The 13,114-nt window shown below is 43.1% G+C and overlaps 1 protein-coding gene across 1 annotated transcript in view; it reads left to right on the forward strand.

The window, feature by feature from the left end:
* LOC126252963 (uncharacterized) overlaps positions 1-13,114 on the forward strand; it is a 529,370-nt gene that overhangs the window by 359,579 nt on the left and 156,677 nt on the right. The window contains exon 4 of the mRNA XM_049953977.1: positions 5,272-5,491. Coding sequence (XP_049809934.1) covers positions 5,272-5,491 — 220 coding nt within the window. The remainder of the gene's footprint in view (positions 1-5,271; positions 5,492-13,114) is intronic.

The raw sequence follows: 13,114 nt of genomic DNA on the forward strand, positions 1-13,114 counted from the left end.
ATGCAATATCCTCCACCTATTCGTCAAGGAAGTTCCATTTTCCAGTAACAGTGTCGCCCCATGCACTGAGCGAAACATAGTTACATAGAAGTAATATTAAAGCTTAATGTGCTTAGAATAGTTGCATGTCCTTGCGTCCCATTGCGAAAGACATTCTTTTCTTTATCCGGTTTTATGCTTCACTGTATTTTAATGTTCATCATTTTCGAGCAGTAGCGAGTTTCCGTTGCCACAGGTAAGAAATGGAAATTGGTTTGAGTGAGTTTCATATCACAGTCAAAATACAATTAATAATTCACAGATAAGCTTTGCATCTCAAAATTGTTGTCAGGTTTAGTTTAGGAAATGTTTAGTGCAGATATCATTTCTTATACAAACAGTATTATTCTCACAGCGCAGTGTTACATTTGCATGTGAATTTTTTAATGTTTGGAATTTTATTAATTCAGTTGACACACGTAAATTCACAGAGCATCTTTAAAAAAGCGTTTTCGACAGTTATTCTTTTAAATACTCGTTTTGTTTTTTCATGTAGAAATCTTACTCGGTTACTTTTGTTTGTAGGAACAAGTCTTGCACTGTGACGTCAAGCATTGTATCACTGTTCACTTCACCGTGGTACAGAAGAGTTTATTTAATATACAGTTTTACGTTTCCTAATATTTTAGTGAAAGTTAATTCAAATACACTTACACACGTAGGTGAGACAAGTTCATGGCATAGTGATATGCATACATGCAGATGACGATGTATCACCTACACAGAGATGTTGCATAGGTAGAGCTCTAATTCGGACTCAGATTATTCATGTGACACAGTTTACGAAGTCATTATGGCCGCTCGTTGGGAATTAACTTTAAGTGATGAATATTAGTTGGGGGCCCAGACGCATGGGACATTCCAATCCGGAAAACCTTAGGGAATTGAGTATTCCAAGATCGACAGTGTCAATAGTGTGCCAATAACACCAAATTTCACATCAAGGACAACGCAGTGGCCGATGGCCTTCCCTTAACGACCGAGATCAGCAGCGTTTGGGTAGAATTGTCAGTGCTGACAGACAAGCAACACTGAGTGAAATAAAGGCCGAAATGTGTATGGGACCCACACGACCGTATCTGTTAGGAGAGTGAAGCGAAATTTGACGTTAATGGGCTATGGCATCAGACGAGCCTTTGCTAACAGCACATCACCCGCACCGCCTTCATTGGACTCGTGACCATATCGGTTGGACCCTAGACGACTGGAACACTGTGGCCTGGTCAGATGGGACCTCATTTCAGGCAGTAAGTAATGATGGTAGGGTTCGAGTGTGGCGCAGACCTCACGAAGCCATTGACTCAGATTGTCAAAAAGGCACTGTGCAAGCTGGTGGTGACTGGTCTGTGTTTACATAGCGTGGACTGATTCGAACACTGACTGGAAACGGTTACGTTTGCCTAGTTAAACATCAATTCCTGCCATCTATGGACTTCATGTTCCCGTGATAATGCGCCTTGTCACCGGGCAACGATTGACTCAAACAATATTCTGGACAATTGGAGCCAATGCTCCGGCCACTCAGATCGTCCGACATTAATTCCATCGAACATTTATGAGACATAATATAGAAGTCAGTTCGTGCACAAAATCCTGTATCAGCAACAGTTTCTCAGCTATGGATGGCTGTAGAGGCAGCACGGCTCAGTATTTTTGTAGGGAACTTCCAACGACTTGCTGAATGCAGTGCACGTCCAGTTGCTGCACTACGCCAGGAAAAAGAAGGGCCGATATGATATTAGGAAGTATTCCTTGACTTTTCTCACCTCGGTGGGTAGTTTCAAATAGTTTTAGTGACCTTTTTCATCAGACTGCGTTTACGTAATGATATCAGTTCATTGCTCAGGATTACAACACAAGCAACGGAAAACCAGTTCAATTAAATTCAGTTTAGTTCGTGACAACAAAACCAGCATGTTACAAGATGAACCACTATGTATATTTCAGATTTCTCGGTGGTGAGTACGCCGTGGACGCCGTCGTTTTTCAAGATGACAACAGCCAGTCTTATAGTGCTGGACGCATGCGCCCTTGGTTTGACGGACACGCAGGCACCGTATCGCATCTCAAATGGCCTGCAAAATTACCCCCTTTCAACGTCGTAGAAAGTGTCTGGGACTATCTGGAACAACCTAACAAATGAAATACGCCCAAGTTCATGGCTCTACGAGTCTAATTAATGGGTGGCTTCGGCTCAATATGGCACACCTGCAGAGACCAGCGGCCTCATCTCCTTGTCGGATACTAGAGACAGTGTTTCTCGGCAATAACATGATATCCCCTGTGGCTGCTCTGGGTGCTGCAGATTAGTATGACGTACACAGAAGACAGCTGTGTTGTTACAGTAAACAGCAACCTCAATGTGAACTCAACCTGTAATATTCATTGTCCAGCTGGGACATTTTTAATGTCTTAACTTACATTTACTGGACTAAAGAGGAGAGGGGATTTGGCGTCAATCCATGGATTGGCGTTAGGTTCCCTTTTCGAAATGGTGAACCCTTATTTCAGCGCCTGTGACGCTGTCGGACAAAAAATTGTCACGATTAGCATCGTAACGTGCAAGAAATTCCTCACGCATGGTCTTTCATTGCTCTTTACGATTTCTGTTAGGCGGTGAGGAACCCAGTGGGCATACAGCTTTGAGACACCAATAGATGGATTCCTGCACCAACACTACCAACAGACATGTCCACTTCTGCAGCGATGCGTTTGATTGTGATCCGTCCATCGATTGAGAGTGTCCGCACGTTCCAACATTGCAGGACTCACAGCTGTGTGTGGCTGGCCGGCAAGAGGGAGATCGGAAAGGTTTGTCTGACATCATGGGCGATGATGACAGACGCCTCACCCAGTGAGTTCCCAACCTTTTGTTCACTTCCAGATCTCCATAGACGTTCAGCAAGTGCCTATGAATATCTGCAATGATCTGGTTTTCAGCAAGAGAAACTAAATGACTGCTCTCTGCTTGGAAGGCACCTCCGTTACAGACGCCATTTTGAAGGCAACGAATAGTGCCGTAACCTATCGGAACTTCATGAAACTACAGCGGCTGAAGCAGGAATATTTCTAGCTTTCCCAAATTCTGCACTTTTTAAGCCGAAACCGCCCAAGAAAAAGAAAGTGTTACATTACTAACTGAACGTGAGACGCCCGCTAAACCCGCGGGGCAGAACAGGTGATTATAATTGTGGAAAGGGCCAAATAAGGTTGAGGTCAGTTTCACTCAAAATTGTAATTTATTGTAATTTAATAACGCATTTACAACCAGAGCGGCACATAGCCGAACTTTTACAACTGCGAGTTTCAAACTCCAAATCTTTCACGGCTGAAGCCCTACAAACAAAAAATCTTAAAAATCAACAAGTTACATTTCAAGTTACTGAAAAAAGGCAGCTACCAGAAACAAGATGCAATACAAACGGCTGAAGGCCCACAGTAAAATTTTCAAGATTTTAAAATAAATTACCATAGCCTTTCAAAGGCAAAAGGCCGCAATGTTTAAGCTTGAAAGGTAATTTTGAGAACAAGGTTCCAAGGCTAAAGGCCCAAAATTAATTTTCCAAAATTGTAAAAAAATATAGCTATAAGCCTTAAGTTTCAAGTAGCCGAAACCGGTCTAAAAGGAATGACAACACAACACCAATAATCTTTGAGCAAATATCCAATTGCCGCAGTTGAAACTTACTTACATAAAACTTAGTAAAACCTAGAATTTTTCTTTTATCATTGGCTGTGATAGATTATAAACTGACAATTAAACACCGATGAGAAAGACAGTAAAGACAACAGCCTCCAGGGGGTCGGTCTGCCCTCGTTCACTTAGGTGAGACAGGTGGTGAGCCCAACTACACTTGACCTGTTGGAACCCAACCAAGGGACAGCCACGGACCGACCGACAAACGACTTGCTTCCAACCAGTCGGTACATGAGAATTTAAACACAAAATGTTACGGGCGTGATTATCCGCAATCAAACATGTAAATGTATTAAGCTGTAAAAACTACACACCGTGTTGGACAGCGACAACAGGTGAGGAATGGACACTGCCTGAAATGACGATAGCGACCAGGGCAGGTAACCGGAACACTAACGGCCACAAAGCAGAAAATTCCAGTGGAGGACTTGAATTGTAGTCAACCATTATCATTAATTCCACCGCATGGCGTCTAAATTTCAGGAATACAAACACTCGATGTTCCTCACAGAAAACCTCCCCAACAGCGAACCACCGAAACGAACCACACAACATGAATGGACGAGGCTTGGGTAATTGAAACCACTACTCAACTTTGACGTCCTGGGTCGGTGAACCACGAAGCTCGAAGCGATCGGACAGCTCCACACACGCTCCGACACTGCGCAGGGACTGCCAGCGGACCCAGCCGACTGGACCGCACGGAGATATCCCCCATGGTCCGCACCAACCGACCGCCTCTCTCAGAATGCCGACAACATCTAAAATAGTCGTCAGTGGAAATAGCGCCAACTACACACACAACCTGACAAACACTTGCACGAAGACCTGAACGATACCAAACAGTAGCTAAGCACTCACGAAGACAAGTCGGGAGTCGATGCACACACACACACACACACATACACACACACAGCCGACTCATTGACGATCGGTGAGCCAAAACGCTTCGTCCGGTAGGACGACCGACTTACGATCCACCAAGACCGTGGCTCAGCTCGGGTGGCGGCAATGTCGGGCGAGCCATGTTGACGCAGATCTCACTGCTCCAACTCAACTGCACTAGTGCCGCATAGCAACTCCCCGAATGGCAGGCCTGGACTGCGCTCCAGACGCGTTCCAACTGACTAGCAACCAGAACTCACGACCCTAACCGCCCTATGACAGACAACGACCGGGAAGTCAAGCAAAGATACTACGAGAGGGGATATATCGATATCCGCTGCTAGCGCCGGTCACGGCCACACAAAGCAGCAGCACAGTGACAGTACTAATTTACATTAACGTAGTGAGGTGGACGTTAAAAAGAGGGTGTAAAATACATGATGGCGGAAACACGAGCCACGCACGGCTCAGAACGCTCCTCGTATAATTGACGACTTCCGGCGCAAGTGCCACTCTGAGAGGAAAAGGTTGTCGCAGATGAGGAATTGGTTAAACCAGAGGAATGCTTATAAATAAGACCTCTGCTCATGAGTCTTGCCCCTATGCGCTGGCAATGGTTATGTGAAGTGCTTCTGTTTTGAATGCCGCAGGTGTCGTGGGTGCGGCGGCGTCCCGGCTCTGAGGAGCTGCAGTTGCTGACGGTGGGCCGGCAGACGTACTCTGGGGACGAGCGGTACGCCGTCAGCTTCCAGTACCCGGACAACTGGAGGCTCACCGTGAGCGACGCGCGGCCTGCCGACCAGGGCGACTACGAGTGCCAGGTGTCGACGCATCCGCCCCGCACCCTGCGCTACAGCCTACTCGTCACCGGTAAGCCCGCCTCACTGCTCGCTCGTTACCAGTTTCCTTTCCATAGCACGGCATTTTTGGCCGGGAAACTCCATCACGGCCGTTTGGCCACCTGGTGCGAGTCATTTTATTAGACACTACTTCGGCTACTTGCGTCGATGATGATGAGGACAACACAGACACCCAGTCCCAAAAAAAAAATACTAGACTCAGCTAGGAAGCGAACGGGAGCCCGGTGAACGAAAGTTAGCGGCGCAGAGCACAAGACAACGAGCTGCTGACCCTTCCCAGAGTGACAACTTTGTGTGTGTATTTATTTTCAGCTGTAATGGCTATGTTTGTGCACCGTGGCTATGTGAGATAATTATTTATTTCAAGTTTCTGGTACCAGTCACTTTGTATTTTATGCTTAATCTAACGTAATGCAATGCGTTTCGAACATGTTCTGTTCATCATCAGGCGTTTATACATGCATACATACATACATACATACATATAGAGAAATGTTACTTAAAAATAAACAGTCTTAAGCTAGATTAATCTAGAATTCATTGTCCATCGTTTTTTACTGTAGCTGCTGGTGTGGCATTTGGGGGGAAGGAGGGGGGCAGTGTATGGCTAGAAATCGAAATCAGTGATGTCTTCTGCTGGTTTTCTTCCTTTTGGTTGCCTATGTAGATCACAGCAATTTCATCTTCTTGCTGCTTCACTTGCATCACTGCTGTAATGGCGAAGCTGTTGATTGAAATTACACTATTGCACATTATATTTTGTCACTGATTGCCAACGTAATTCACTGCACAAATGGCTTCGATGTTACACGGCCGCATTCAACGTTCTGTTTATCTACCCATGGTCCCCAACAATAGTTTACTATCCTACAATTTTGCGGTTGATAGTGCAATCAAATAAACTACTGTGAAGACAGATTTTTTTAACTCTTATAGCTAGAGTGCTAAACTGACGATGAACGGGAATGTTAATTTGGCAGTAAATATTGTATGTTGGGGGAACAACTGGTTTCTTATTTTCATTACCATATCAGCTTCGAATGTCTCAAGTGCGCCAACATTGTTCGAAATGGCAAGTCGGTCTTCATAAATTAAAAAGCAGACAAGTTCTGAGTAATTACTACGACTCGTAGCGATCTCAGTTAGATAGCCGTAACGGTGGTTAAACAGATATCGTGCAAACCGGTTATTTGCTTTCGTAGAACCAGACTCGCTGTTAAACGTGTCAGTAACATACCAAGGCTTTAACTGTACAAAATAAAATAAAATGACTCAGGGGTTAAGCAAAAATGAGAGTTGCTCTCAGTTAAAGAAACTTACATTTCTACATACATCTAAACAGATCGCAGCTAGGTGGAGGAAAGGTGAACAGAGACGTAACAAATGAAGTATGTCAGACAAAAGACGAATGTCGTTTTACAACGATAAGATTTTCTAAACTCACTACGTTTTATGACTTCATGTCGCAAATACAAGTGGTTTTTATTCGTCACAAATAACATATTTATATTCAGACTATTATATTTTCTCTAAAATAAGTAGTCTTATTAAAACAAGAGAAAAAGGAGAAAATTACAAATATGTCGTTTAAATTCCACATATTTTCACTATTTGATTAAATTCTGGAAGAAGTCTTCTTAATAACACAATATAACGTTTAATGGCCAATGTTTAGCTCAGTTAAAATGTCTGGGCTGAGGTCCTTGTCGATATAGAGTGTTTTGTTGTATGGACATTACAACTCTGAATATTCAAGCAAACTTATTCACAAAACTTACAAATCCACTCTAGCCCAAATACGTAGATAAATGGATCAAGCTTTTCCTCACGCAGTACGTCAGTGTGAGTGAACCCACTGTAAGTTCTAGCGAGGGTGGTAGCAAAGCTCGACATGTGTTTTGATTCGAAGAATCACGGTCTGCGACAACTGTGCCGCACAGGTTTCCTACCTACTGCGGTAAACATTCCCGTAGAGTAGTAGGTCTAGCAGTTATCAGTGGCATAAGTGTTTTGTTGACAGTGACTTTTTTTTGAGTCATCGGTCTTCTGCTTAACGCTTTCAAAACCTACATTCTCAGTTATTTACTGGATGTATTACAGTCAGGGTTTTTACCCTCTACAGCTCCTTCTAGGTCCACAGAAGTTATTCCATGATGTCTTTACCAAGGAAGTTTTTCTCTGATGTCTTAACAGATGCCCTATCATCCTGTCAGTGTTTTTCATATAATCCTTTCCTCGTCGATTCTGCGGAGAACCACCTTATTCCTCACCTTATAAGTCCGCTTAATTTTCAACATTCTTCTCTAGCAGCACATGTGAAATACTTGGATTTTCTTCCGTTCCAGTTTTCCCCCATGCCTCACCGCCTCATAATGCTGTACTCCTGTGGTGTGCGTACTGTAAGACCTTCGGTACACACACCATCAGATTATTTGACTTGTCGCTCTAACGAAGTAGGCGAGTGTCAGCAATATGTCTCGTGGTCTTATCGTGGCGTGTTTATCTTCTGCCGTTAGGTCAGACGACAGAAATGCCACTTGCACGCTTAGAGTAGCAGATTGATGGTCACCAACTTTAAGCACAACTTGATTAATTTTCACACGCATTTATTAAAATAATAAAAAGGGTAGACATTACCTAACTTGATTCTGGATGCTATTTACAATTGACAATCTGAATTTCCTTTGGCCTTGGTACGTTAATCTTATTCTCACATATCTCTGATACTTGACAAAGTGTCTATTCATTGATTTTCATGGCTATGTACAGGAATATGGTAATCTTATTAGGCGCAGACTGAAACTTGACTATAGACTGGTACAGACAAATGCAGACTGGTACAGACTGTTGCAGACAAATGCAGACTGAGTCATCGGAGGTCTATACACTCGTTATAATACCTCGGGCATTCAGGTATCACTGCGCGAGTGTGATCCGCGAGGAGAAAAGGTTCTACATTAGCAGCAATCTCATTGGCTGTGTTACTTATTAATACGTGGGTCGGCGGAAGCAGATTTTGGTCCGTCTCTAAGGCAGCGCCATCTCGTAGTACGGAGATGGACGAGCGCTGCACATGCGCTGTTGTGCTTAGCGGGGCGCGCTCTAGTGGGAAAGTTGTGTACGCGCCGACTACTGAGAACTATATAAACAACAACTCCAAACGTACATTCTCAGAAATTTCTTTCACAAATTAAGGGCTATGTTTGATACTACAGTAGTAAACCTGTCTTTTCCAGAAATGCACTAATTGCCAGCGCTAATCTGCTTTTTATGTGTTCCTTGCTCCGTCCATCATGGGTTATTTCGATGACTAGGTAGAAGAATTCTTTAACTTCAATTACTTCGTGATCACCAATTCTAAGTTTTTCACTGTACTCATTTCTCCTACTCCTTATTACTTTAGTCTTCCTTCGATTTACTCCCAAATCATATTCTGTACTCAATAGACCGTTCATTCCATTCAGCAGATTCTCTAATTCTTCTTCACTTTCACTGAAGACAGCAAGTTCATCAGTGAATCTTAACATTGAATTCCTTTTACCTTGAATTTTAATCCCAATCTTAAACCTTTCCTTTATTTCCGTCTTGCTTCTACGACGTATACATTGAGCAGCACTGGCGAAAGACTACGTCCCGTCTTACACTCTTTTTAATCTGAGCAACTCGTTCTTGGTCTTCCACTCTTATTTTTATCACTTGGTTCTTGTACATACTGTATGTCACCCGTCTTTCCCACTAGCTTGCCCCTATTTTTCCCAGTAATCCGTAAATTTTGCTCCATTTCACATTATCGAACGCTTCTTCCTAGTCGACAGATGCTGTGAAATTGTCTTTATTTTTCTTATGTCTTGCTTTCATTTTTAACCGCAACGTCAGAACTGCCTCTCTGGTTTGCTAAATCCAAACTGATCGTCGTCTAACAGATCCTCAATTTTCGTTCCCATTCTTCTCTATATTTTTCTCGTCAGCAACGTGGATATATGAGCTGTTAAGGTGATTGTGCGATAATTCTCGCACTTGTCGGCCCTTGCAATGTTTCGCATTGAGTGGACGATGTTTTGCCGCATGTCAGATGGTATATCGCCAGTCTCATATAGTCTACGCATCAACGTGAATAATCGTTTTGTTGCTACTTCACCTTAATGGTTTTAGGAACTTTGATGGAATGTTATCTATCCCTCCTGCTTATTTGATTTTAAGTCCTCCAGAATCTTATGAATTCTTATTCTGTTGTTGGATCCCTTATTTCTTCCGTATGGACTCCAGTTTCTTCTTCCATCACGTCATCAGATAAGTCCTTGCTATCATAGAGACCCTCAATGTACTCCTTCCATCCATCCGCTCTCTCTTCTGCATTTAACAGTAGTATGCCCATTACGCTCTTAATGTAGCAGCCCTTCCTTTTAATTTCACCCAAGTTTGTTTTCGCTTCTCTGTATGCTGAATCAGTCCTTCCGACAATCATTACTTTTTCGATTTTTTCACATTCTTTGGGCTGCCATTTCGTCTTAGCTTCCATGTACTTCTTGTTTTTTTCATTCTTAAGTCATTTCTAGTCTAAATTCCGGAATGTCTCTGAACAATTTTGTACTTCCATTTTTCATCGATCAACTGAATTATTTCTTCTATTATCATTATTTCTTTATCGTTACCTTCCTTTTAGCTACGTTTCTCTCTCCAACTTCAGTGACTGGCCTTTTTGAGATGTCCATTTCTCTTCAACTGAACTGCCTACTGGGCTATTCATTATCATTTATTTATAGCCTCATAGAACTTCAAGCGTATCTCTTTATTCAATAGTACTTTCGTATTACTCTTATTTGCGCACTGATTCTTCTTGACTGGTCTCTGAAAGATAGCCACTGCGTACGGCTTACAACCCATATCTGATTCCGTGATCTCCGCCCGAATGTGATGTAGTGCACTAGTGCACCTGAAATCTATCTCTGAGCTTTTCCGAGTATACCTGCTCCTCTTGTGATTCTTTAACAGGGTATTCACCTTTACCATCTGAAATATATTGCATAACTCAATAAGTCTTTCTCCTCTCTCATTCCTAGTAGCAAGCCAATTTTCTCCCCTAACCCTTTCCTCTACTTCTTCCCCTGCAACTGTACTCCAATTCCCCATGCTCCTTATGCCATAAAAAATCGCCGGGACCACTGTGTGTTTCTAGCGATCTCGCGAAGCAAAGCTTTGTAAACGGTCATGTAAAATCGACGCGACGTGCTTCTTGTAAGCTGGGCGTCCTATAAGCGACTTTAAAAGACATTTTCATCTCAAACTGCACAAATTAACAGTGGAGTTTAGTGATCAAATATTGTATCGACTGGATGTGAACGAAGATTTCATTGGAAACATTATTTTCAGTGATATCTCCAGTGATAAGTCGACTTTTCACTTACATGGTAAAGTTAATTAATGGAACTGTAGGTTCTGGAACAGTGAAATTCCGCGAAGTTGGATCATGCTCATGGCAGCTGAAAAGTTATCATCTCTTGTGCACTGAGCACGTGTAACATTTTCAGCCATTTCTTTTTCGTCGACAAAACAATCAACGGAACAATGTACTTCGATGTGATGGAAAACTTTTTAATCTCACTGATTGAGGAAGCTGGTCACGACCGTAGCCTACTCTTCATGCAAGTCGACGCTCCGTCGCACTAACCGATGTCTGTGATTTCCTCCATAGCAGCTTTCCAGGTAAAGGGACTGGTCGAGTTAGGCCGATTCCATTGCTCCGCGTTCACTGGAACATGACATCTGTTGAATTTTTCTTGTACGGATTCATATAGGATACAATTTTCCCTTAAAACTTCCGGGCTGATAGGCCGTGGTCGAAGTATAAAACTGTCTCCTAACGTTTCGTCTCCGACTGTGGGAGACATCATCGGAGGTAAAGCGGCGAACTGCGAAGAGGACTCGAGGAGGCGTTGATTATATAGGCAGTACAGAGGGCGCCACTGTCGATCACGTGGCGTCGGCTATGAGATTGTCTCTGGTAATGCCAACATTCACGATTGAAAGTAATCGATCGTCACGCTTGCGGTGCAACGCTGACATCCAAATTTTATCCAGTTTAACACCTTCGTCTTTCCTGTTAAAATTATTACGATGTTTATCAATCTCGATAGCCTCTCTATACAAGCGTGCATAATAATGCGAGGTTTTTGATATGACGCTCGTCTCGCTGAATTTTATTTCATGATCACCTTCCTGGTAAACATGTTCCGCTACGGCCGATTTATCCGTGTGACCTAGGCGGCAATTCCTCTTATGTTCGACAAGACGGGTGTTCACACTTCTCTTTGTGGTACCGATGTAAACCTGTCCACAACTACAAGGAATTTTATATACCCCCGGTGTAGCCAAAGGGTGCCGTGCATCTTTTGCCGACCTTAAGAATTCTTTTATTTTCCTAGTAGGTCTGAAAATAGTTTCCACCCCATACTTGCCTAAAACTTTCCCAATGCGATCTGTGACCTTGCTAATGAACGGAAGAAAAATTTTGCCCCTGGACGACTGTTGTTCGTCGTTACTCCTGATTCTCTGCCTAGAGCTAAGTGCTCGATCTATATCCTTGCTAGAAAAGCCATTCTTCACGAAAGCTGACCGTAGATGTTCAATCTCACCTTTTAAATAAACAGGTTCACAAAGTTTGTGCGCCCTGTCTACCAAAGTTTTCATTACACCTCTTTTTTGTCTAGGGTGGTGGTTTGAATCTTTGTGTAGATAACGATCAGTATGTGTGGGCTTTCTATACACCTTATGGCCCAACGTTCCGTCTGGTCGTTTAATCACAGACACATCCAGGAAGCTCAATTGCCCATTCCTTTCTGTCTCCATAGTGAACTGGATTTTCGGATTAATGCTGTTTAAATGTGTCAGGAAGGCATCCAAATCCTCTGCTCCGTGTGTCCATACTACGAACGTGTCATCGACATAGCGATACCATCTGGCTGGTCTCTTACTGGCCGTCTGCAACGCCCGTTGTTCAAAAGTCTCCATAAATAAGTTAGCCACAGCAGGACTGAGAGGACTGCCCATAGCCACCCCGTCAATCTGTTCATAAAAGTCACTATTGTATTGAAAATAGGTTGTGGTGAGGCAGTGTCGGAATAATGCCACAATATCGGTGGGAAAAATATCCGCTATGCATAAGATAGCTTCGTTTACTGGAATCATGGTAAATAACGACACAACGTCAAAACTGACGAGGATATCATCCGGGCCCACGCTCGTTTCCTTTAACTTGTCAGCCCGGAAGTTTTAAGTGAAGTCAATACCGGCCGTGAAAGTTTACATTGTATGATAGGATACAATGTTTGCATTTCCGTTACCGGATACTCTAGCAGAGCTCAGAGCAGGAATATACGCCGCACTTTAACAAGTTACGCTAGCATTCGCAAGAAATGGACTTTAGATGGGATGTGTCCCACATACCCAATGGATGTCACATTTAATATCCTTAAGTGAAACATTTGCGGCGCTTTGCAATAAAAGACACTAAATCTGTGTCATATGAATTCATCTACAGGTTGTCTCACAATTCATATTACGCACTCCTAGAGGTTTCAGAGGCAACGTAGTAAATCAAGTTCTACATAGGAACTCAAGTCCGGAAACGTCTTCC

This window comes from Schistocerca nitens, chromosome 4 (genome assembly GCF_023898315.1).
Source record: "Schistocerca nitens isolate TAMUIC-IGC-003100 chromosome 4, iqSchNite1.1, whole genome shotgun sequence".
In the NCBI taxonomy this organism is placed as follows: domain Eukaryota; kingdom Metazoa; phylum Arthropoda; class Insecta; order Orthoptera; family Acrididae; genus Schistocerca; species Schistocerca nitens.